This window comes from Ruditapes philippinarum, unplaced genomic scaffold (genome assembly GCF_026571515.1).
Source record: "Ruditapes philippinarum isolate M1 unplaced genomic scaffold, ASM2657151v2 ctg4561_1_1_1_1, whole genome shotgun sequence".
Taxonomy (NCBI): Eukaryota; Metazoa; Mollusca; class Bivalvia; order Venerida; family Veneridae; genus Ruditapes; species Ruditapes philippinarum.
In genome coordinates, this window is record NW_026861160.1 from 26,888 (window position 1) to 49,294 (window position 22,407).

Genomic DNA, 22,407 nt, shown 5'->3' on the forward strand with positions numbered 1-22,407 from the left:
ATGAATGCAAACGCCATTCTATAGATTCGTATCGAATGTTTAGGTTAACACTTTTATTTTCTTTACTTTCGTTATATTCTGTACTGTAACCACTTGACACTTGTACATTAACGGTTATATTTTGGTATCTACAAAATGATTTCTATGTAGTTTTACCGACTAAAACTCTATGGTAAGATTTCATTTGACTATCAAAGGTTTTACAGTAATATGGCTCAAGATGTTACATAACCCTCAGATGCTTTTTCATTATAATATTATTGTTTAAGAAATTATCTGACTCTCCAAAGGTTTTACAGTTCTATCGTTCAAGATGTTACTCGGCCCTGTAAGGCTTTGTATTATTATGTGACTCTCAAATGGTTGATAGTATTATAGTTAAAGATTCAATCTGATTTGCAAAAGTATTACAGCATTACGGTTCTAGATTGTTATAGACCCTCCGATTATTTACAGTATTATGGTTCCAGAGACGATCTGACTCTCCAATGTTTTACAGTATTATGGTCCAAGATGTTACCTGACCCTCCAAGGCTTTGCAATATTATGGTTTCAATAATATGTTTTTTTTCTTTATCTTTAGAAGACTTCGAAAATCATATTTAAGTCATTGATTTAGTATATATTTATGTTAATATATCAAGTTAAATAATGTAAAGTTTCATTATGTAAGAAATTATTTGATTACTGACGCATATTTTGGAATGTTTTTCCTTTACAAAACGTAAAGTACGCGTTAACAATTTTTTATAGCATGTCAATTACGTTAGTTTTTGTTTTCTTTAGATAGAGGATCGGAAAACGAATCGTCTGTGTGACTTATTAAGATATACAAAGCGGATCGCTAATTTAAAGGTATCAGTGGTTTCCTTATTGTTAATGTACATTATCGATGGTAAATTTTATTTTCCATCTAAACGCTTTTGATTTGTCTACTATATGAAACGATTAACCTAACAAAAAGGCCACTTTAAGAATTATTCAAATGACCTGTATTATTAATATGCATTATCTGAATTTTAAAAATCAGCATTATTCAGAAATATATTCGACATCAACTTATACAAACCATTTCGTCTATCTCCGTTTGCAACTTATATTTGTCGTCTTTCAATCGTTTGTTTTCTTGCTTGGTGTCAGATAATTCCCTCTGCGCTTGTGTTGTTATCGCTTTCTAGAAAAAATTGTCTATATTTAAAAATTTACATTTTTTGCAAATTATATAAAGAAGATTAGCAAAATGCCAATATAAAGTTTAACATTGCTTACATCAACTAAAGGCTTAAGCAAACATTTCAATAAAAGTACAACAAAAATATGAAACCTGTTTGCTACAGCCATTTATAAACAAGTTTCGACTATTTCGACCAATGCATCGCGTGTAGCCGGCCTATCAGAATGTTTGACGTGCTACAAAAAAGGACAACAGAAGGAGGCGCACACGTGATATGCCAACTCAAGGCTCTGTTTTTTCTGGTATAAAGCAAGAGTTTTATGATTATAGTACTTTTGGTTGCAAAGATTTTGATAACGGGTTAATAAATTGACAACTCATACAAGGTTTGTTATCACGTGATAAGATTATATCCAAAGCGGAAATAGTCTGGTGTTCATTCCCCTTATACTTCGTTATACTTTCCGCAGTAAATGTAGACAGGGAACCACACTAAAGGAAAATGTGCATTCTATCATTTATCAACATACAAAGAAAGACGGTATCGAAATGTAAATATAATGTGCCAGAGTTGTAAGTATATAATAACGACTATGTTTGAGAGTGTGGGGATCAAGTATAGCGATATATTGCATTGCAATCTAGCGATACACAGGCAGTAAATTTGACATTCTGTTGTGTATGATCGTCTTTATGTTTTCATTTTCCTTATATCACGATTGTTGAAGGTATGTTTATCCATGATGCACGTAAAAATATATGCTAAAATGTCACCAAAACGTACTTGTCGTGAATGATCTGCTTCGAGTTGCTTCATTTTATTTTGTAATTCTCTGTTTTCCTTCATCTTGGCTTCTCCATTAGAATTCTGAATAAGATACATCGATGGCAATATTTAGTAAATATTGTAAAGTAAACAATTTTACCAAAACGAAAATGGCATGGATGCAAAAGCCATTCTATAGATTCATATCGAATGTTTAGGTTAACATTTTTATTTTCTTTACTTTCGTTATATTCTGTATAGTAACCACTTGACACTTGTACATTAACGGTTATATTTTGGTAATCTACAAAATGATTTCCATGTAGTTTTACCAAGTAAAACTCTATGGTAAGATTTCATTTGACTATCAAAAGTCTTACAGTAATATGGCTCAAGATGTTACATAACCCTCAGATGCTTTTTCATTATTATATTATTGTTTAAGAAATGATCTGACTCTCCGAAGTTTTTATACTATTATCGTTCAAGATGTTATCTGCCCTCTAATGCTATGTATTATTATAGTTCAAGATATGGTCTGACTCTCCAATTGTTGATAGTATTATTATAGCTAAAGATTCAATCTGATTTGCAAAATGATTACAGCATTACGGTTCTAGATTATTATATGATTATTTACAGTTTTATGGTTCAAGAGACGATCTGAGTCTCAAAGGTTTTACAGTATTATAGTTCAAGATGTTACCTGATCCTCCAAGGCTTTGTAATATTATGGTATTCAATAATTCTGTTCTGATTCTCCGATGTTTTAAAGTATTGTTTCAAGATATGATTTTATTCTCCAAGCATTTACAGTATTATAGCTATATGTTACATTTGACTCACCAAAATTTTAAAGTATTATGGTTCTAGATATGATTTGATTCTCAAAGGTTTCACAGTATTATAGCTATTTAAAGATTCAGTCTGACTATCTAAGATTTGATTCTATTTTATCGTTCAAGGTTGATCTGACTCCCAAATATTTTATAGTATTATGTTACTATGCAGATATAATGAATAATAACTCCATATATAAATATTTTATGTTTCTTACTTGCAATTCTAGATCTGTTTCAAGATTCTTTAGCTTCAATTGCAATTCTCTTTTTAAGGCTATTTCTTCATGTTTAGAAGACTTCTAAAATGATATTCAAGTCATTGATTGAGTATATGTTCATGTTAACATATAAAGCTTGATAATGAGAAAGGAATGATTTTTATAGAAAAATGTTTTACGGTTCTGCGGTATTATTTATTATTAAAGATGTGACGTTACTCTAAAAGATTTTTCAGTTATATAGCTCAACATTCAATCTGACTATTAAAAATTGTACAGTATTAAGTTCAAGATACAATATGACTATCCAAGATCTGACAGTATTATCGTTCAAGATATGATCTAACACAGTATTATGGTACTATGCAGATATTAAATGCCTCAATATAGAAATATTCAAATGTGACTTACTTGTCTTTCCAGATCTGTTTCAAGATTCTTCAGCTTTAATTGTAATTCTTTGGTTATTGTTATTTCTTCATCTTTAGAACACTTCTAAAATGATATTGAAGTAGTTGATTTAGTACATATTCATGCTAAAATATGAACCTAAATATTGTGATTTTTTTTTCATCAAATAAGAAATAACATTCATAGTAAAAGTTGAATTGTTCAGCAGTAAGTTAAAATGCAACATTTGGTTTTTTAAGTATATTTTCAGAGAAAAAGTCATTCAATACGAGTACAACAATACTATTATATTTTCTCGAATTTTATTTAAAGAAAAACAAATGAACATAGAATTAAAGTATTGGACATTTCGGTAACAATGTCTATATATATGCTCTCCCCTTTTTGAAAATGACTCTTTATTCTTGTTTTTTTTTCAATACTCCCTTCTCATTTTATAATCAATTAATCATTTCGAAATTGTTATTCAGCACTGGTGTTTCTACAAAGCAACCTTTAGCTTGAATTTTTTTTTCTTGGAAAAAAATTCTTTTTTGTATCAACTAAATATTTCAAAAATTTTATGTTGAAAAAATGCATCATATAACTGTTAAACTTTTTTTCAAAACAGCGTCCGAAAGCTTCTTTGAGCCTTTGAGCTTTTTATGCGCGTCAATGACGTTTTTTTTTTTTTTTTTTTTTTTTTTTTTTTTGTTGTTTTTTTTTCATGAAGATAGAAGATCGGGAAACGAATCGTCTGATTTATGTATACAGATACAGAGAGTAGTTTAGAGGTATCAGTGATTTAGTTATTGTTAATGTATTATTTCGACGGCAAATTTCATTTTCCATCTCAATGCTTTTGATTTACCTAATAACAACATATTTTACCTTAAGAACAGCAGATGGTTATTCAAATGACCTGTATCATTAATGTGCATTGCCCGAATATTACAATATCAATAAATGTACATTATATCATTTATAAACATACAAAGATGATATAGGTGGCGAAATGTTAATATAATGTGACAGAGTTGTTAGAATGTAATAACGACTATGATTGAGAGTGTGGGGGGTCAGGTATAGAGATATATTGCATTGCGATCTAGCGATATCCAGACAGTAAATTTCACGTTGTGTTTGTATGATAGTATTTATGTTTTCCATTTTCCTTATATCACGATTCATGTCATAAATACATGTCTGTCCATGCGGTAGGTAGAAATAAATGCTAAAATGTCATTAAAACGTTCTTTGTGTAAATGGTTAGCTTCGAGTTGTTTACTTTTATCTTGTAAATCTCTCTTTTTGTAATTGATCGAGGTAATATTTTGGAAAATAAGTAAGATTTGACCAAAAAACAAAATGATATAGATGCAAAAGTTATTTTTAAAATTTAGTTTAACGGTGAAATTTTCTTTGTATTTATAAAAAAAATTATTGTAACTACTATGCACGTGTACTTACAAGGTATTTATGGTAATCTTAAAAAAAGATTTTCATGTAGTTTGACAAACTAAGATTTCATATGACTATCAAAAGATTCACATTATCATGGTTCAAAATGTTAACTGACTGTCCAATGTTTACAGTATTATGATTCAAGATAAGATCAGACTCTCCAAGGCTTTAGAGTATTATGTTTCATCATCTATTTCCATGGTGTAACAGTATTATTGTTCAAGACTTAACCCGACTTTCCAAGGTTTAACAGTATTATATTAAAGATATGGTATTTTTCTTTAAGATTTTGTAGTTTACAGCATTATAACTCAAGATTTGATTTAACTCTCAAAACAATAACAGTGCGGTGGTTCAAAAATAAATCTGACTCGAGAGTATTACAGTTTAATGGTTCTATATATAATCTAACTTCCAGTCTGTTACAGTATTTTCGTTTCAGATTCTATCTAACGGTACAACATTTTTACAGAATTATGGTAAAGATATGATCTGACATCCAATATATTACAGTATTATGGTACTATGCACAGATATCAAATAAATCATTAGAAATAATTCACTTGCCTTACAAAATTGTCTTTCCAAATAATGTGATATTTCATAAAGTAAGAAATGTTTATAGTAAAAGTTGAAATGTTCCGCAGTTAGTTAAATTTAAACATTTCCTTCAATTTTAATACAAAGATATTATTATATTTCCTCGAGGTTGTTCATCCAACAAAAAGAACAACTTTAGAATCATAAAGTATTGGACATTTCAATTTAAATGTCTATATTTATGCTCTCTCCCTCTTTGCCCTAACTGAATACAGTGTTTTCTCTTTTTAATATCAGTTTCTAATTTGAAGAATGTAATTCAGCAATGATGTCTCTACATAGCAGCCTTCAGCTTGAATTTGTTCTTGGAAAAATATGTTTTTTTGTTAAAAACTAAAATAAATTAAAACATCCTTCCTAAAGATGATGAAAATAACCATTTTCAACGCACAAGCGTCCCGAGAGTGCTTTTAAGCCTTTTTATGCCGCGTCAATGCGCGGTCAATGACGATCGTTTTTTATCAAAAAGTATAAGAAAAGCAGAAAAGGTCGCGTTGGAGAATTAATTCAAATGACTTGGTATAATTAATGTGCATTGTCTGAATATTAAAATATCAGTATTTATTCAGGAATAAATAGAAGACATAAAATTTCCTTTTGCAACTTTAATTTGATCGTCTTCAATTGATTGCTTTTCGTGCTTGGTGTCCTTGTAATTCCACTCTGGGCTTGTGTTGATACTCGCTTTCTAGACAAAAATTCTTTATTTCAAATTGCACGTATTTTTAAATCATATTAAGAAGATTAAGCAAAAATGCCAATTTTCAATTTAACATTGCTCGACACTAACTAAAGCATTTAGCAATAATACATGCAATTACAACAAAAATATGAAAACCAGTTTGCTACTGTCCTTGATAAACAAGTTTCTATTATTTCATCTAGTGCAATCGTTTGTAGCCGGCATATCAGAATGTTTTTACCAATCTTTCTAAAAAAGAGAACGACAACAAAGCGCCTAACGTGTGGCCAATACAAAAGCTCTGGTTTATCTGGTGTAAAGTAAGAGTTTTGTTTGATCTTTAGTATTGTTTGGTTGCAAAGATTTTACATAGCGGGTTGAAGAATTGACCAATTCAATGCAAAGGTTTGTAATCAATCAAGTCATTAAGCTTATATAAAAGCAGAAAGATAATCTGGAGTTCATTCCCCTTATACTTCGATATCTTTTTCATTGTAAAATCGTATGAAGGGAACCACACTAAAAGGAAAAATGTGCAATTCCGTCATTAAATCAACATATAAAGAGAGACGGTAATATAAATGTAAAAATAATGTGCCAGATTTGTTAGTATATAAAATAACACATGGGTTTGTGGTAACAGTAAAAAATATCATCCCGAGGAAATACTGTTACCCGAGGCGTAGCCGAGGGTAACAGTATTTTTACGAAGGATGATTTTTTAACTGTTACTCACAAACCATGTGTTTATTTATGTTATTACCCGCGCCGGACAAAAATAACTGTGATGATTCTGAAATTGTCAACTAAATCTAACTGTAAAAAAATAAACCAAGAGTAACATAACTAAACTGTCCTTACCTTTTAAGTTTAAAGTGTAACTTGAGAAGTTTTCTTTACTTTTATTCTTTAAACAGTGAATGATATCTACAAAAATCATAAACATACAAATAAGCTAGGTTTTATTTAGAAAACAACAAACACTCAACCCATTTACACGGTTATGATCTGGTGAAAATCTGATCCTTCTGTTTCAGAATATTCTTAGAGCATGGTTTTTGACAAAATAACGATGATATCCCTATGTCTGTCCACCATATCTGTAACGTTTCACTTGATTAAAATTGTTAAATAATCCTTTGTTGCATGCTTAAATCCTGCATGTTCAGTTGGACACAATAAATTATTTACATTGCAATTACTTCCGTTGAAAACAGATGTTCACTTTTGACTATCACAAAAGATATTTTATACCCGAAAAAGCACACCAGGGTGCGAACAACTTAAATTTTATGAGTGGTCATAGTTTACTCAGAGAAAGAAAATTGATGTCTGATCTGGGTTTAACGGGTCGAAAATCAGAAAATGAAATCGGAGAAAAAAATGGCGGCCATTTTATTTCATTTTATTTAGAAAATAGACCACGTGACCAGATTTTATACTGTTAAAAAATACTGTTACCCTATGTAACAGTAAACAAAATTCTTAGTCACGTGGTACAGCTTGCATTAACAGTAAAAATAACTCCCCAAGAGGGCCTATGGGAAATTAGCATTACGAAAAAAGTGAGGGGTAATAAAATAATAATGACTAGTTTTTGACAGTGTAGTTTTTTCCCTTCCGAATTCTGAATAAGAATACATCGATGACAATATTATGTAAAAATTGTAAATAAAAAATACCAAAAAGAAAAATGATATTGAATGCAAAACTATTCTATAGATTCGTATCGAATGTTTAGGTTTGACGCTTTTATTTTCTTACATTAGTTATATTCTGTCATTGTAACAACTTTACACTTGTACGTGCACATGTTAATTTTGTTACTTCTACTAAAATGATTTCCAATGTAGATTTACCAACTAACTTAAGGTAAGTTCATTTAACTCACAAAGGTTTTAACAGAAAATGGCCTCAAAATGTTTAAAGATGTTAACAAACACAAAGTGCTTGTATTTTCCTTAAATAGTAAATTAATGTTCAAATTTTAACAGTTTTAATGTTCAAGGTTTTGGATCGTACACTCCGAGGTTTTATATTATCATTGGTTTAAGAAATTAACAACTCAATGTTGTTTCGTTTTGCTTGTTTTGTTTGTTTTGTTTTCATTTTACGCGCCTTTTCCCAACAGTATTTCAGTTCATATAGGCGGGGGGGGGGGGGGGGGGGGGGGTTAAAAAGTTTTTTTTTTCCCTTAACCCATCCCACCGTTTCCTGGAGAGTACACCAGTACTAGAACTACCTTCTCCGCGCTAAAACTAACAAAAGACCCACCGGGGATCGAACCACGCCAGAGAGTAACTGGATTAGAAGTCATCGACGGAGGCGGTCATCGTTGGTTTATAGTATAGTTCGTAATAGTAAAAGAACTGTCCCAAGGTTTTACAGTATTATATGTTCAAGATTGATTCTGACAACTCCAAGGTTTTATACTATCTTGTTTTAGATGTTTAAACAAACTCAAAGTTGTTTTGGGTATTCTGCTTTAAATAGTAAACTGACTGTTCAAGGTTTTATAGTGGCAAATTTTATCTGGTACTTCAATTTTTTTTACAGTATTATGGTTCAAAATCTTTTATACTTACAACTCAATGGTTTATCTGACTCTCAAAGATTAACAAAATGGTAATTTGCAGATAATTAAAATAACTCCATAAAGAAATATTTATGTAACCTACTTGCAATTCTAGATCTCTTTCAAGACTCTCAGCTTCCATTGGTAAATTCTTTGTTTATGGTTATTTCTTCATCTTTAGAAGACTTTAAAATGATATTCAAGTCTATAAATAACTAGTATATAATATATCAGGCTAAATAATGTAAATTTTCCATCACGTAAGAATTATTTGAATTATTGAACGCATATTTGAAATATTTTCCTTTAAAAACGTATGCATTAAACAATTTTTAAAGATTGCAGTTATATTTAATGTTTCATTGTAAGTGAATAATACAATATCAGGATTTATTAAGAATAAATATGCATAACATCAAATTATACAAACATTTGTTTACATCCGTTTGGCAACTTAAAATTGTCCAATTTTTCCAATCGCTGTTTTCCTCGTTTAGTGTGTGATAATTTTACTCTGCGCTTGGATTGAATAACGTTTTCCTAGAACAAATATATATATTCAATATTAACATTTTTTCTATCATATTGTAGAAGGTTGACAAAATCTAATTACTCTTCATATTTCACGCATGGCATCATTATATGTTAAATTTTGCTTTATCATTTGTGCTAGTGGGCGGAGTGGACGGTTTATTTGTATTTTCTATTACCGCCCATAAACAGGTTCCATCAAACGCAGCAATATTTATATTTTACCATTTTGGAGCGTTCTTGAGGGATTCTTTTATTTTCTGTATTTTAGCAGAACAACAAGTCAAAACTTCAGTCTGATTTCTTCAAAATTTTACAGTATTATCTTCAATATATGATTTGACTGTAAACGATAACAGTATCAAGTTAAAGATTCAATCTGACTTTAAAGTTTTACAGTATTTTTAGTTTCAAGATCAATACGACTATCAAAAATTTTGGACAGTATGATGGTTCAAGATAGACTCCCAAATATTTACATGTTAGGGACTTTGCAGAATCAAATAACTCATATAAAAATTTTGACTTTTTTTTAACTTACTTGCTTCCCAGATCTGATTCAAAATTCTTCAGCTTCAATTTTAAATTCTTTTTTTTAATGTGTTTTCTTCATCTTTAGAAACTTTTTAAATAATTAAATCATTGATTAAAATATTTTTCTTTAAAAAATTAAGCTGGATGATGTGCATTCATTAAAAAAAGAAATGTTTTTAAGTAAAGATAATTGTTCAGCAGAAATTTAAATTGAAAACTTTGACTTTTGACGACATTTTCAAAAACTTTTTCCTTAAATTTCAAATCAAAGATTTTGAATATTTTTTTTCGAAGTTTTAAAATAAGAACAAAAGAATAAAAAGTTTTGGCATTTTTTTTGCAATGTCTGTATTTATTTTTTCCTCTTTGCCAAAAACCCTATTTTTTTCTTTTTTTATATCAGTTTTTATTTTGAAAAAAATGGAATAGCATGATAGTTCTGCATGGCAGCCTTAAAAAGTTTTTTTTTTTCTTCCCCCCAAAAAAAAACAATTTCAATTTTTGTTTCAATGTAAAACTTCAAAACTTTTTTTTTTGATAAAATGCATTACACCTGTTAAGCTTTTTAAAAACAGCGTCTCGCAGCTATTTTGATAAGGGGGTCAATGACGTTCGTTTTCTTTTTAAGATAGTGTATCGAAAACAAACCCGGGGTTTGCAATCCTTATAAAATAAAAGGGGACGCAAAAATTTAAAGGAAGGGGTTTTCCTAATTGTAGTGTACATTATCGTGGTAATTTATTTTTTCCTTTTTGATTTCCCTTTTCTAATAAAACTTTACCAAACAAAAAGGGTCGTTTTAAAAAATTATTCAAAAAAACCTGTATTTTTAAATAGCTTATTCAGAATTTTAAGAAATCGAAATTTTTTAAGGTATATTCAAATAAAAATTAACAAACCATTGTCTATCTCCGTTTGCAATTTTAAAATTTGTCGTCTTTAAATCTTTTGCTTCTTGCTTTGGGGTCAGAAATTCAACTTCGTTGGTTTATATCGTTTTTTTTAAAAAAAATATCTAATTTACATTTTTTTCCCAAAAATTAAGAAGATTACAAAAAAAGCCAATAAAAGTTTTAAATTTGGGTTAATAAATAAAAGCTTAAGAAAAAATTTCAATAAATAACAAAAAAAAATATTAAACCTGTTCCCACCGGTTGCATTTATAAAAAAGTTTTTGACATTTCAACCAATGATCGCGTGTAGCCCGGGATATCAGAATGTTTTTATCGTGCTACAAAAAAAAGGACAAGAAAAGGGGAAAGCCACGTGGTTGCCAACTCATAGCTCGGTTTTTCTGGGTAAAACAAAAGTTGGGATTTTAGTTTTTTGGTTCAAAGATTTACAAAAGGGTAAAAAGAATTGAAAATCATTTTAAATTTGTAAACACGGTTTAAATTTTTATCGAAACAGAAATAGTCTTGAGTTCTTTCTCCTTATACTGTTTTCTTTTTATAGTAAATGAGAAAGAAACCAACAAAAGGAAAAAGGCAAATGCGCATTTTATAAAAACAAAATAGACGGTATCGAAATGTAAATTTAATGCCAGAGTTGTTTTTTATAATAATAACGATATTTTTTAGAGTGTGGGGATCAAGTATAGCGATATTTGCATTGGATCTAGCGATACAAAAGACAGTAAATTTTACATTCTTTTTGTATGGTCGTCTTTTTGTTCCCGTTTCCTTATATCACATTGTTAAAAGGCATGTTTCCCTACTGATGTAGAAATATATGCTAAAAAAGTCACTATTTAAAACTACTTGTCGTGAATTTTCCTCTTCAGTTTTCTTTTATTTTTATTTTGTAATTTTTCTGTTTCCTTTATCTTGGGTTCTCCCTTAGAATTATGAAAATTTAACATCGATGGCAATATTTTTTAAAATTGTAAAGTTTTTAAAATTTTTCCAAAAAGAAAATGACATGAAAGCAAAGCCTTCTATAGATTCGTTTTTCGAATGTTTAGGGTTAACACTTTTATTTTCTTTACTTTCGTTATTTGTATGTAACCACTTGACATTGTACATTAACGGTTAATTTTTGGGATCTAAAAATGATTTCTATTGTTTTACCCACTAAAATCATGGTAAAAGATTTCATTTGACTATCAAAGGTTTTACATAATATGGGCTCAAGATGTTACATGCAACCCTGGCAGATGCTTTTTTCATTAATGATGATTATTGTTAAAGAAATGATCTGACTCTCCAAAGGTTTTACTGTTCTAATCGTTCAAGATGTTACCAGATCTGCCCTCTAAAGGTTATGTATTATTATGTGACTCATCAGAAATGGTTTGCATAGTATCTAGTTAAAGATTCAATCTGATTTGCAAAAGTATTACAGCATTAACGGTTCTAGATTGTTATAGACCCTCCGATTATTTACAGTATTATGGTTCCAGAGACGATCTGACTTCCCAATGTTTTTACAGTATTATGGTCCAAGATGTTACTGACCCTCCAAGGCTTTGCAATATTAATGGTTTCAATAATTTTTTTTTTCTTTATCTTTTAGAAGACTTCGAAAATATATTTAAGGTCATTGAATTTGTATATATTTATGTAATATATCAAGCTAAATAATGTAAAGTTTCATTAATTAAGAAATTATTTTGATTACTGACGCATATTTTGGAATGTATTTCCTTTACAAAACGTAAAGTACGCGTTAAACAATTTTTTTCAAAATGGCCAGTAATATTAATGTTTATTGTAAGAATAATAAATATCAGGATTTATTACGAATAATAATATCATACATCCAAAATTAACAAACATTTTGTTTACCTCCATTTTGCATCCTTCAAATGTCATCTTCAATCGGTTTTTTTTCTTGTTTACTAATTGATAATTCATCTGCGCTTGTGTTGATAACGTTTTCTAGAAGAAAAAAAAAATATATATATTCAATATTTACATTTTATCTAATCATATTTAGAAGGTTGCTAAAACGCATATACCCTATTGAGCATTGGTGACATAAAGTAAATTTGCCATCATTAAAATTAAAGGTTGAATTTTGCTTAAATCGGTGCTAGTGGGTGGCGTGGACGGTAATTTGCATTTTCCATTATCGTGAACAGGTTCAATCAAACCGCAACTGCAACATTTATAGTTTGATCATTTTTGGGTTCTTGAGGGACTCTTTATTTCTCCCCTATTTTACAGAAACTACAGTAAAAAAATTCAGTCTGATTCTTCAATATTTTACAGCATTTTTCCTTTAAGATACGATCTGACTTTAAAACGGTTTACAGTATTATAGTTAAAGATTCAAATCTGACTTTAAAGTTTTTACAGAATTTTTGTTCAAGTATACAATACGACTACCTAAAATTTGAACAGTATGATGGTTCAATATCTGACTCCCAAATATTTTAACAGTATTATGGTAACTTTGCAGATATCAAATAACTCCATATAGAAATATTTTACTTGTTTTACTTTACTTCTCTTTCCAGATCTGATTCAAGATTCTTCAGCTTCAATTGTAATTCTTTGTTAATGCTTATTTCTTCATCTTTAGAAGACTTCTAAAATAACTATTCAAATCAATTGATTAAAGTATATATTCATGGTTAACATATTAAGCTGGATGAATGTGCATTCATAAAGAAAAGAAATGTTTTTTTATAAGTAAAGGTTGAATTGTTCAGGCAGTAAGTCTAAACGAACTTTGACTTTGACGTACATTTTCAGAAACATTTCCTTCAATTCTAATACAAAGATATTGATATATTTTTTCGCAGTTGTTTTTACAAAGAATGAACATAAGAATAATAAAGTATTGGACATTTTGGTTTCAATGTCTGTATTTATGTTCTCCCCTTTTGCCAATGACCCAATACTTGTTTCTCTTTTTATGATCAGTTTATTATTTTGAAGATTGAAATTCAGCAATGATAGTTCTACATAGCAGCCTTCAGCTTTTATTTTTTTCTTGGAAAAAACAATTCTATTTTGTTTCATGTAAAACTTCAAAACTTTTATGCTTGAAAAATGCATTACATGCTAAAACAGCGTCCCGACAGCTCTTTTTGAGCTTTTTTTATAGCACGTCAATGACGTTTGCTTTTGTTTTCTTAAGATAGAGGATCGGAAAACGAATCGTCTGCGTTACTAATTAAGATATACGGAGCTGACCGGTAATTTAGAGGTATCAGTGGTTTACTTATTGTTAATGTATGTTATCGATGTTAAATTTTCTTTTCCATCTAAACGCTTATGATTTGACTTCTATATAAAACGATTAAACTAACAATAAGGTCGCTTTAAGAATTATTCAAATGACCTGTATTATTAATATGCATTATATATTAGAAATCAGTATTTACTAAGAAATATATTCGACATCCAATTATACAAACCATTTCATCTATTCCCGTTTGGCAACTTTTAATTTGTCGTCTTTTAATCGTTTGCTTTCTTGCTTGGTGTCAGATAATTCACTCTGCGCTTGTGTTGATATCGTTCTCTAGAAAAAACTGTTTATATTCAAAAATTTACATTTTTTCCAATCATATTAAAGAAGATTAGCAAAAATGCCAATATAAAGTTAAACATTGCTTACATTAATTAGGGGTTAAGCACACATTTCAATAAAAATTATTTACAAAAATATGAAACCTGTTTCTTACCGCCTTTTATAAACAAGTTTCGACTATTTCGACCAATGCATCGCGTGTAGCCGGCCTATCATAATGTTTTACCGTGCTACAAAATAGGACAACGGGAGTTCTATCTCTTTATACTTCGTTATACGTTCCATAGTAAATGTAGGCAGGGGAATCATACTAAAAGAATATGTGCAATCTGTCATTAATCAACATACAAAGAGAGACGGTATCGAAATGTAAATATAATGTGCCAGAGTTGTAAGTATATAATAACGACTACGTTTGAGAGTGTGGGGATCAAGTATAGCGATTATATTGCATGGCGATCTAGCGATACACAGACAGTAAATTTCGCATTCTTTTTTGTCTGTATGTTTTCATTTTCCTTATATCACGATTATTAAAAGGCATGTTTATCCATGCTGCATGTAGAAATATATGCTAAAATGTCACCAAAACGTATTTGTCGTGAATGGTCCGCTTCGAGTTGCTTTATTTTATTTTGTAATTCTCTGTTTTCTTTCATCTTGGCTTCTCCCTTAGAATTCTGAATACGATATATCGATGTCAATATTAAGTAAAAATTGTAAACTAAAACAATTACCAAAAAGAAAATGACATGAATGCAATAGCTATTTAATTTTCTTTACATTAGTGATATTCTGTATTGTAGAAACTTTATACTTGTACATTCACGGTTATATTTTGGTAATCTACAAAATGATTTCCATATAGTTTTATCAATTAAAACTTTATGGTAAGATTTCATTTAACTCTCAAAGATTTTACAGTAATATGGCTGAAGATGTCAATTACCCTCAGATGCTTTTCATTATAATATTATTGTCAAAGAAAAAAATGATCTGACTTTCAAAGGTTTTGCAGTATTATCGTTCAGGATGTTACCTGGCCCTCTAATGCTAAGTTTTGTTATGGTTCAAGACATGGTCTGACTCTCAAATGGTTGCTGGTATTATAGTTAAAGATTCAACCTGATTTGCAAAAGTATGACAGCATTACGGTTCTAGTTTATTATATATCCCTCCGATTATTTACAGTTTTATGGTTCCAGTGACGATCTTTCTCTCTAAAGTTTTACAGTATTATGGTTCAAGATGTTACCTCACCTTCCAAGGCTTTGTCATTATTATGGTTTTTAATAATTTTGTCCTGATTCTCCGATGTTATACAGTACTAAGTTTCTAGATAAGATTTTATACTCCAAGAATTTACAGTATTATAGCTATATATTCCATCTGACTCTCCAAAATTTTAAAGTATTATGGTTCTAGAAATGATCTGACTCTCTAAATGTTTTACAGTATTAAAGTTAAAGATTCATTCTGACTCTCCAAAGTTTTTAAAGTATTATAGTTCAACATATGATCATATTATACAGGATTTTACAGTATGATAGTTAAAGATTGAATCGGACTCTCAAGCTTTAATTGTTTGTTTTTGTTTGTTTTTTGGGTTTTACGTCACATCGACACAGTATAGGTCATATCGCGACGTTCCAGCTTTACTGGTGGAGGAAGACCTCAGGTGCCCTTCCGTGCATTATTTCAGGCACGAACGGGCACCTGAGTAGACAAGCTTTAATAAGTTAACTAGTTTCACATACGGTCTAGCTCTCCGAAGTATAACAGTATCATGGTTCAAAATTCGATCCGGCTAACTAAGGTTTAACAGTATTTTTGTAATCATTTTAACTAGATATTTAATGTTTTCCAGTATAATGGTTCAAGATTTGATCTGACACGTCAAACTTTTCTTTTACACTATCTTGGTTTAAGATGTGAACAAACTCAAAGTTGTTTTGTATTCTGCTTATATAGTTAACTAACTCTCCAAGGTTTTACAGTTTAATTGTTTAAGATTTGATCTGACACTCCAAGGTTTTTCACTCTCTAGCTTTAAGATGTTAACAAACTCAAAGTTGTTTTGTATTCTGCTTAAACAGTAAACTGACTGTCTAAGGTTTTACAGTATTATGGTTCAAGATTTGATCTGGCACACAAAGTTTTAACAGTATTATAGTTAAAAAACAAGAATAAAGATCAACAAGGCAAAGGCAATGTTCACAGGACGCGGTCCCCGACACACCCAAGAAGGGCACCCAGAAGGCACCAAGCAAAAACCTGGAGTGGACATTAGGGTGAAAGGAGTGGACATGTAATGTGAAATAATATTAACTATAACGGGCCCCATAATGAAATTAAAAGGATAAGGGCTGTAAGGTGAAAAGATACGGGGGGGGGTAAAAAGGGGACAAGGGGGATTGAGAAAATACTACTGTCAACGACAATCCAACAGACAGACATCAAAACATGTAAACATCCAAAACAAGTAAACAATACAGACATTGATGAAAACACGTGAAGGAACACAAAGGGGTACCGCCTTGGAACGGTCAGTGGTAGTTAAACACTGGGGAGTTTAAAAACCGGGGTTAGGCGCGCCAAATCTAACTCTTAGCCAATACCTTTTTACTGACACTCAATGTTTTTACATTATTATTGTTCAATGATTGTATCTGACTCTTCAAATGATTTTACACGTGTATAGGTAACTTGCAGATATCAAATAACTCCATATAGAAATATTTTATGTTACTTACTTGCAATTCTTAGATTGTTTAAAGATTCTGCATCTTCAATTGTAATTCCATGTTTCTGGTTATTTCTTCATCTTTAGAGGACTTCCTAAAATGATATTCAAGTCATTGATTTAGTATATAATAATAATAAATAATAATAATCTTTATTCACAACAGGTTTCAAACCCATGAGTGTCATGGTATACAATGATCATCATTTTAAAAAATAATTATAGGTCAATGGTGACATATATGTATTTTTAGCACGTTGCATAATGAACTTGACCGTGTATATGAAATTTCAGCTGTGTTTACTATTTTTAAAGTGGGGTGTGGTTCACGTGTTGTTTTCTGTTTTACGTGTATTGTTGTTTTCTGTACTTTCAAATACTTCGTTTTGTGTAAAAATATATCAACTCTATTGAACTGGGCCCTGTGGATATCGTTGGTATATTTAACGTATGGTTTGAATGTGACGTACTGGGTTCGAAAGAATAAACCCTTGACTCTTTTAGTACTTCAAAACATTCCAGGAACATATCAATGAACAAGTTTGTTATTGATGAATAACTTAGCCGGGGTACGTTATTATGACAAATTTTTCACGCCTTGATCTTAGGCTCCCTTTTGCTTCTGTTGTATTATACAGTTCTTTTCTAGCCGTCTACAATTTCAACGAGGATAGTTTCTGTCTGTACTGAAATGGGTTCCCTTAAATTTGTAAGCGTTATTCAGGACAATTTCTGTGTCTATATAATCTGTAAATTTTACAATCAAAGGTCTTTTATGATCTGACATGTTTCTATATTTATGATTACTTGGAGAGCCTAGTCTATGCGCTCTCTCTATAACGTTTGGATTTTCTGTTGGCGGATTAAGATCTAGTTCGGCCCTTAGGAAATTTGAGATAAAATTTGCAGATGAAATGTTGTTGTTTTCAGACGACCCCCCAAAATATTAGATTATTTTTGCGACTTCTTGCCTCAATACCCAATGACTTGTATGAAAAAAATTTAGTTTCCTATTTTGCACAGCTAGGCATTGTTCTACCTATGTTACTCTTTCGTTTGCTACAGATGCTTTTTCGTTTACTCTAGTAAAGTTAAATATGTACTGGGATTGTTTCGATTCTAAGGATTCTAGTTTTTCAAAATTTCTAATCATGCCTTCAAATAATGCTGTTAATTTATCATCAGTCGAAAGCTTTGCGAAATCGTCACAATCTACACTATTGTTCTTTTTCTTTCTTTTCCTCTCTTGAGTTTTCCACGGTTCCGTACCCCACCCATCAAGGTCATTTAGGCTCTCAAATCTGTTCTCTGTATTTATCATGTTTTCTTCGTATATGCTGTTCTCTAAACTCATATTTTTAAAAATATCAATGTTTATACCTTTCAATGGCCTTATTATTACAAGTGAATATCTTTTTCTCTTCCTAAGATACAAATTTCAGCTACGTTTCTTTGTTTACAAACTGACCACCATTGACCGGAAATAAGCTATATCTTATATATATAAATGTTAATATATCAAGCTAAATAATGTAATTTTGCATCAAGTGAGAAATTATTTGATTATTGACGCATATTTTAAAATGTATTTCCTTTACTAAAGGCGTAAAGGACGCATTAACAATTTTACAAATGGCCAGTAATATTAATGTTTTTAGTATAAATAATACAATATCAGGATTTATTAAAAGTAAATATTTCAAATCCATTTATACATACCATTTTGTTTACCTCTATTTGCAATTTCCAATTGTTATCTTCCAATCGTTTGCTTTCTTGTTTAGTGTTTGATAATTCACTCTGCGCTTGTGTTGATAAAGTTTTCTAATAAAAAATAGTATATACTCAATATTCACATCCTTTTTCCAATAATATTTAGAAGGTTGACAAAATGCTAATATTCTGTTTAGCATTGGTGACACTATGTAAATTCAATACTTCACCACTGTCATCGTTAAATGTTGAATTCTGCTTAAGTCGGTGCTAGAGGGGCGGCGTGGACGGTTATTTGCATTTCCATAACCCCCCCCCCCCCTGAACAGGTTCAATGAAACCGCAAGTGAAATATTTATCAATTAATCATGTTATGCGTTCTTGAAGCATTCTTCATTTCACTCTATTTTTCAATATTAAAGTAAAAAACAAATCAGTCTGATTCTTCAAATTTTATAGTAGTTTCCTTCAAGATACGATCTGACTGTTAAAAGTATACAATTTAATAGTTAAAGATTAAATCCGAATTAAAAGTTTTACTGTTTTTTAGTTCAAAATACAATCTGAAACTAAAATTTGACAGAATTATTGTTCAAGATTTGATCTGGCTCGTAGGGATTTTACAGTATTGTGGTAACTTGCAGATATGAAATAACTCCATAAAGAAATATTTTTCTTGTTTTACTTACTTGTCTTTTCAGATCTGATTCAAGATTCTTCAGCTTCAATTGTAATTCTTTGTTTATGCTTATTTCTTCATCTTTAGAAGACTTCTAAAATAATAGTCAAGTCATTGATTTAGTATAACGGATGATGTGCTTTTCATAAAGTAAGAAATATTTTTTATAGTAAGTATAACAAATAACTCCATAAAGAAATATTTTATGTAACCTACTTGCAATTCTAAATCCCTTTCAAGATTCTTCAGCTTCAATTGTAATTCTTTGTTTATGCTTATTTCTTCATCTTTAGAAGAGTTCTAAATAATAGTCAAGTAATTAATTTAGTATATATACATGTTAACATATTAAGCTGGATGATGAGCTTTTTATAAAGTAAGAAATATTTTTTGATGGTAAAAGTTGAATTGTTCAGCAGTAAGTTAAAATGCAACATTTGACTTTTGACGCACATTTTCAGAAACATTTCCTTCAATTCTAATACAAAGATATTGATATATTTTTTTAAAGATGTTTTTACACAGAATAATGAAGTATTTGACATTTTGGTTACAATGTCTGTTTCTATGTTTTCCTCTTTTGCCATGACCCAATACTTGTTTCTCTTTTTATGATCAGTTTCTTATTTTGAAGAATGGAATTCAGCAATGATAGTTCTGCATGGCAGCCTTCAGCTTTTTTTGTTCTTCGAAAAAACAATTCTATTTTGTTTCATGTAAAACTTCAAAACTTTTATGCTTGAAAAATGCATTACACGCTGTAAAGCTTTCTTCAAAACAGCGTCTCGACAGCTATTTTTGATAGAACGTCAATGACGTTCGTTCTCTTTTCTTAAGACAGTGTATCGGAAAACGAATCGTTTGCACTACTTATTAAGATATACAAAGCAGATCGCTAATTTAAAGGTATCAGTGGTTTCCTTATTGTTAGTGTACATTATCGATGGTAAATTTTATTTTCCATCTTAAAGCTTTTGATTTGTCTTCTATATAAAACATTTTACCTAACTATAAGGTCGCTTTAAGAATTATTCAAATAACCTGTATTATTAATATGCATTATCAGAATATTAGAAATCAGTATTATTAAGAGATATATTCGACATCAAATTATACAAACCATTTCGTCTATCTCCGTTTGCAACTTTAATTTGTCGTCTTTCAATCGTTTGCTTTCTTGCTTGGTGTCAGATAATTCACTCTGCGCTTGTGTTGATATCGTTTTCTATAAAAAATATCTAATTTACATTTTTTCCAATCATATTAAGAAGATTAGCAAAATGCCAATATAAAGTTTTACTTTGCTTACATTAAGTAAAAGTTTAAGCAAACATTGCAATAAATTACAACAAAAATATGAAACCTGTTTCCTACCGGTTGCCATTTATAAACAAGTTTCGACTATTTCAACCAATGCATCGCGTGTAGCCGGCATATAAGAATGTTTGATCGTGCTACACAAACGGACAAGAAAAGGAGACGCCTACGTGGTATGCCAACTCAAAGCTCTCGTTTTTCTGGTGTAAAGCAAGAGTTTGAGGATTTTAGAAGTGTTGGTTGCAAAGAGATACAAAACGGGTAAATGAATTGACAACTCATTCAAGGTTTGTAATCACGTGATAAAATTATATTGAAAGCAGACATAGTCTGAAATTTTTTCTCCTTATACTTTGTTTTACTTTTCATTGTAAATTTTTGAGAGTGTTGGGATCAAGTATAGCGATATATTGCATTGCGATCTAGCGATACACAGACAGTAAATTTCACATTCTGTTGTGTACGATCGTCTTTATGTTTCCATTTTCCTAATATAACGACTGTTAAAAGATATGTTTATCCATACTGCATGTAGAAATATATGCTAAAATGTCACTATTTAAAACGTACTTGTCGTGAATTTTCCTCTTCGAGTTGCTTCATTTTATTTTGTAATTCTCTGTTTTCCTTCATCTTGGCTTCTCCCTTAGAATTATGAATAAGATACATCGATTGCAATATTTAGTAAAAATTGTAAAGTTTAAAATTTACCAAAAAGAAAATAACATGAATGCAAAAGCCATTCTATAGATTCGTATCGAATGTTTAGGTTAACACTTTTATTATCTTTACTTTCGTTATATTCTATATTGTAACCACTTGACACTTGTACATTAACGGTTATATTTTGGTAATCTACAAAATGATTTCCATGTAGTTTTACCAACTAAAACTCTATGGTAAGATTTCATTTGACTATCAAAGGTTTTACAGTAATATGGCTCAAGATGTTACATAACCCTCATATGCTTTTTCATTATAATATTATTGTTTAAGAAATTATCTGACTCTCCAAAGGTTTTACAGTTCTATCGTTCAAGATGTTACTCGGCCCTCTAAGGCTTTGTATTATTATGTGACTCTCAAATGGTTGATAGTATTATAGTTAAAGATTCAATCTGATTTGCAAAAGTATTACAGCATTACGGTTCTAGATTGTTATAGACCCTCCGATTATTTTACAGTATTATGGTTCCAGAGACGATCTGACTCTCCAATGTTTTACAGTATTATGGTCCAAGATGTTACCTGACCCTCCAAGGCTTTGCAATATTATGGTTTCAATAATATGTTTTTTTTCTTTATCTTTAGAAGACTTCGAAAATCATATTTAAGTCATTGATTTAGTATATATTTATGTTAATATATCAAGCTAAATAATGTAAAGTTTCATTAAGTAAGAAATTATTTGATTACTGACGCATATTTTGGAATGTATTTCCTTCACAAAACGTAAAGTACGCGTTAACAATTTTTTAAATGGCCAGTAATATTAATGTTTATTGTAAGAATAATACAATATCAGGATTTATTACGAATATATATCATACATCAAATTATACAAACCATTTTGTTTACCTCCATTTGCATCTTCAAATTGTCATCTTCCAATCGTTTGTTTTCTTGTTTACTAATTGATAATTCACTCTGCGCTTGTGTTGATAACGTTTTCTAGAAGAAAAAAAAATATATATATT

At 30.1% G+C, this 22,407-nt stretch overlaps 1 protein-coding gene across 1 annotated transcript; it reads right to left on the bottom strand.

The window, feature by feature from the left end:
* Window positions 1-1,054: 1,054 nt before the first annotated feature.
* Window positions 1,055-21,391, bottom strand: LOC132714726 (myosin-6-like). Its single transcript, XM_060697646.1, has 8 exons — window positions 21,281-21,391; window positions 20,514-20,618; window positions 19,404-19,487; window positions 18,721-18,825; window positions 3,412-3,495; window positions 2,998-3,081; window positions 1,959-2,042; window positions 1,055-1,174 (listed from the first exon to the last, which is right to left on the bottom strand). The coding sequence occupies exons 1-8, from the start codon at window positions 21,377-21,379 to the stop codon at window positions 1,055-1,057; spliced, it is 765 nt and encodes a 254-aa protein (XP_060553629.1). The 5' UTR covers window positions 21,380-21,391.
* Window positions 21,392-22,407: the final 1,016 nt, after the last annotated feature.

Excerpts from the sequence above, each read along its gene's own strand:
- LOC132714726 (XM_060697646.1), bottom strand. The coding sequence starts at position 21,379 with ATGTATCTTATTCATAATTCTAAGGGAGAAGCCAAGATGAAGGAAAAC. Across the intron at positions 20,619-21,280 it reads AAGAGGAAAATTCACGACAA|AAAACGATATCAACACAAGC; the intron begins GTACGTTTTAAA and ends TATTTTTTATAG. Across the intron at positions 18,826-19,403 it reads AATCAGATCTGAAAAGACAA|AAAACTTTATCAACACAAGC; the intron begins GTAAGTAAAACA and ends ATTTTTTATTAG.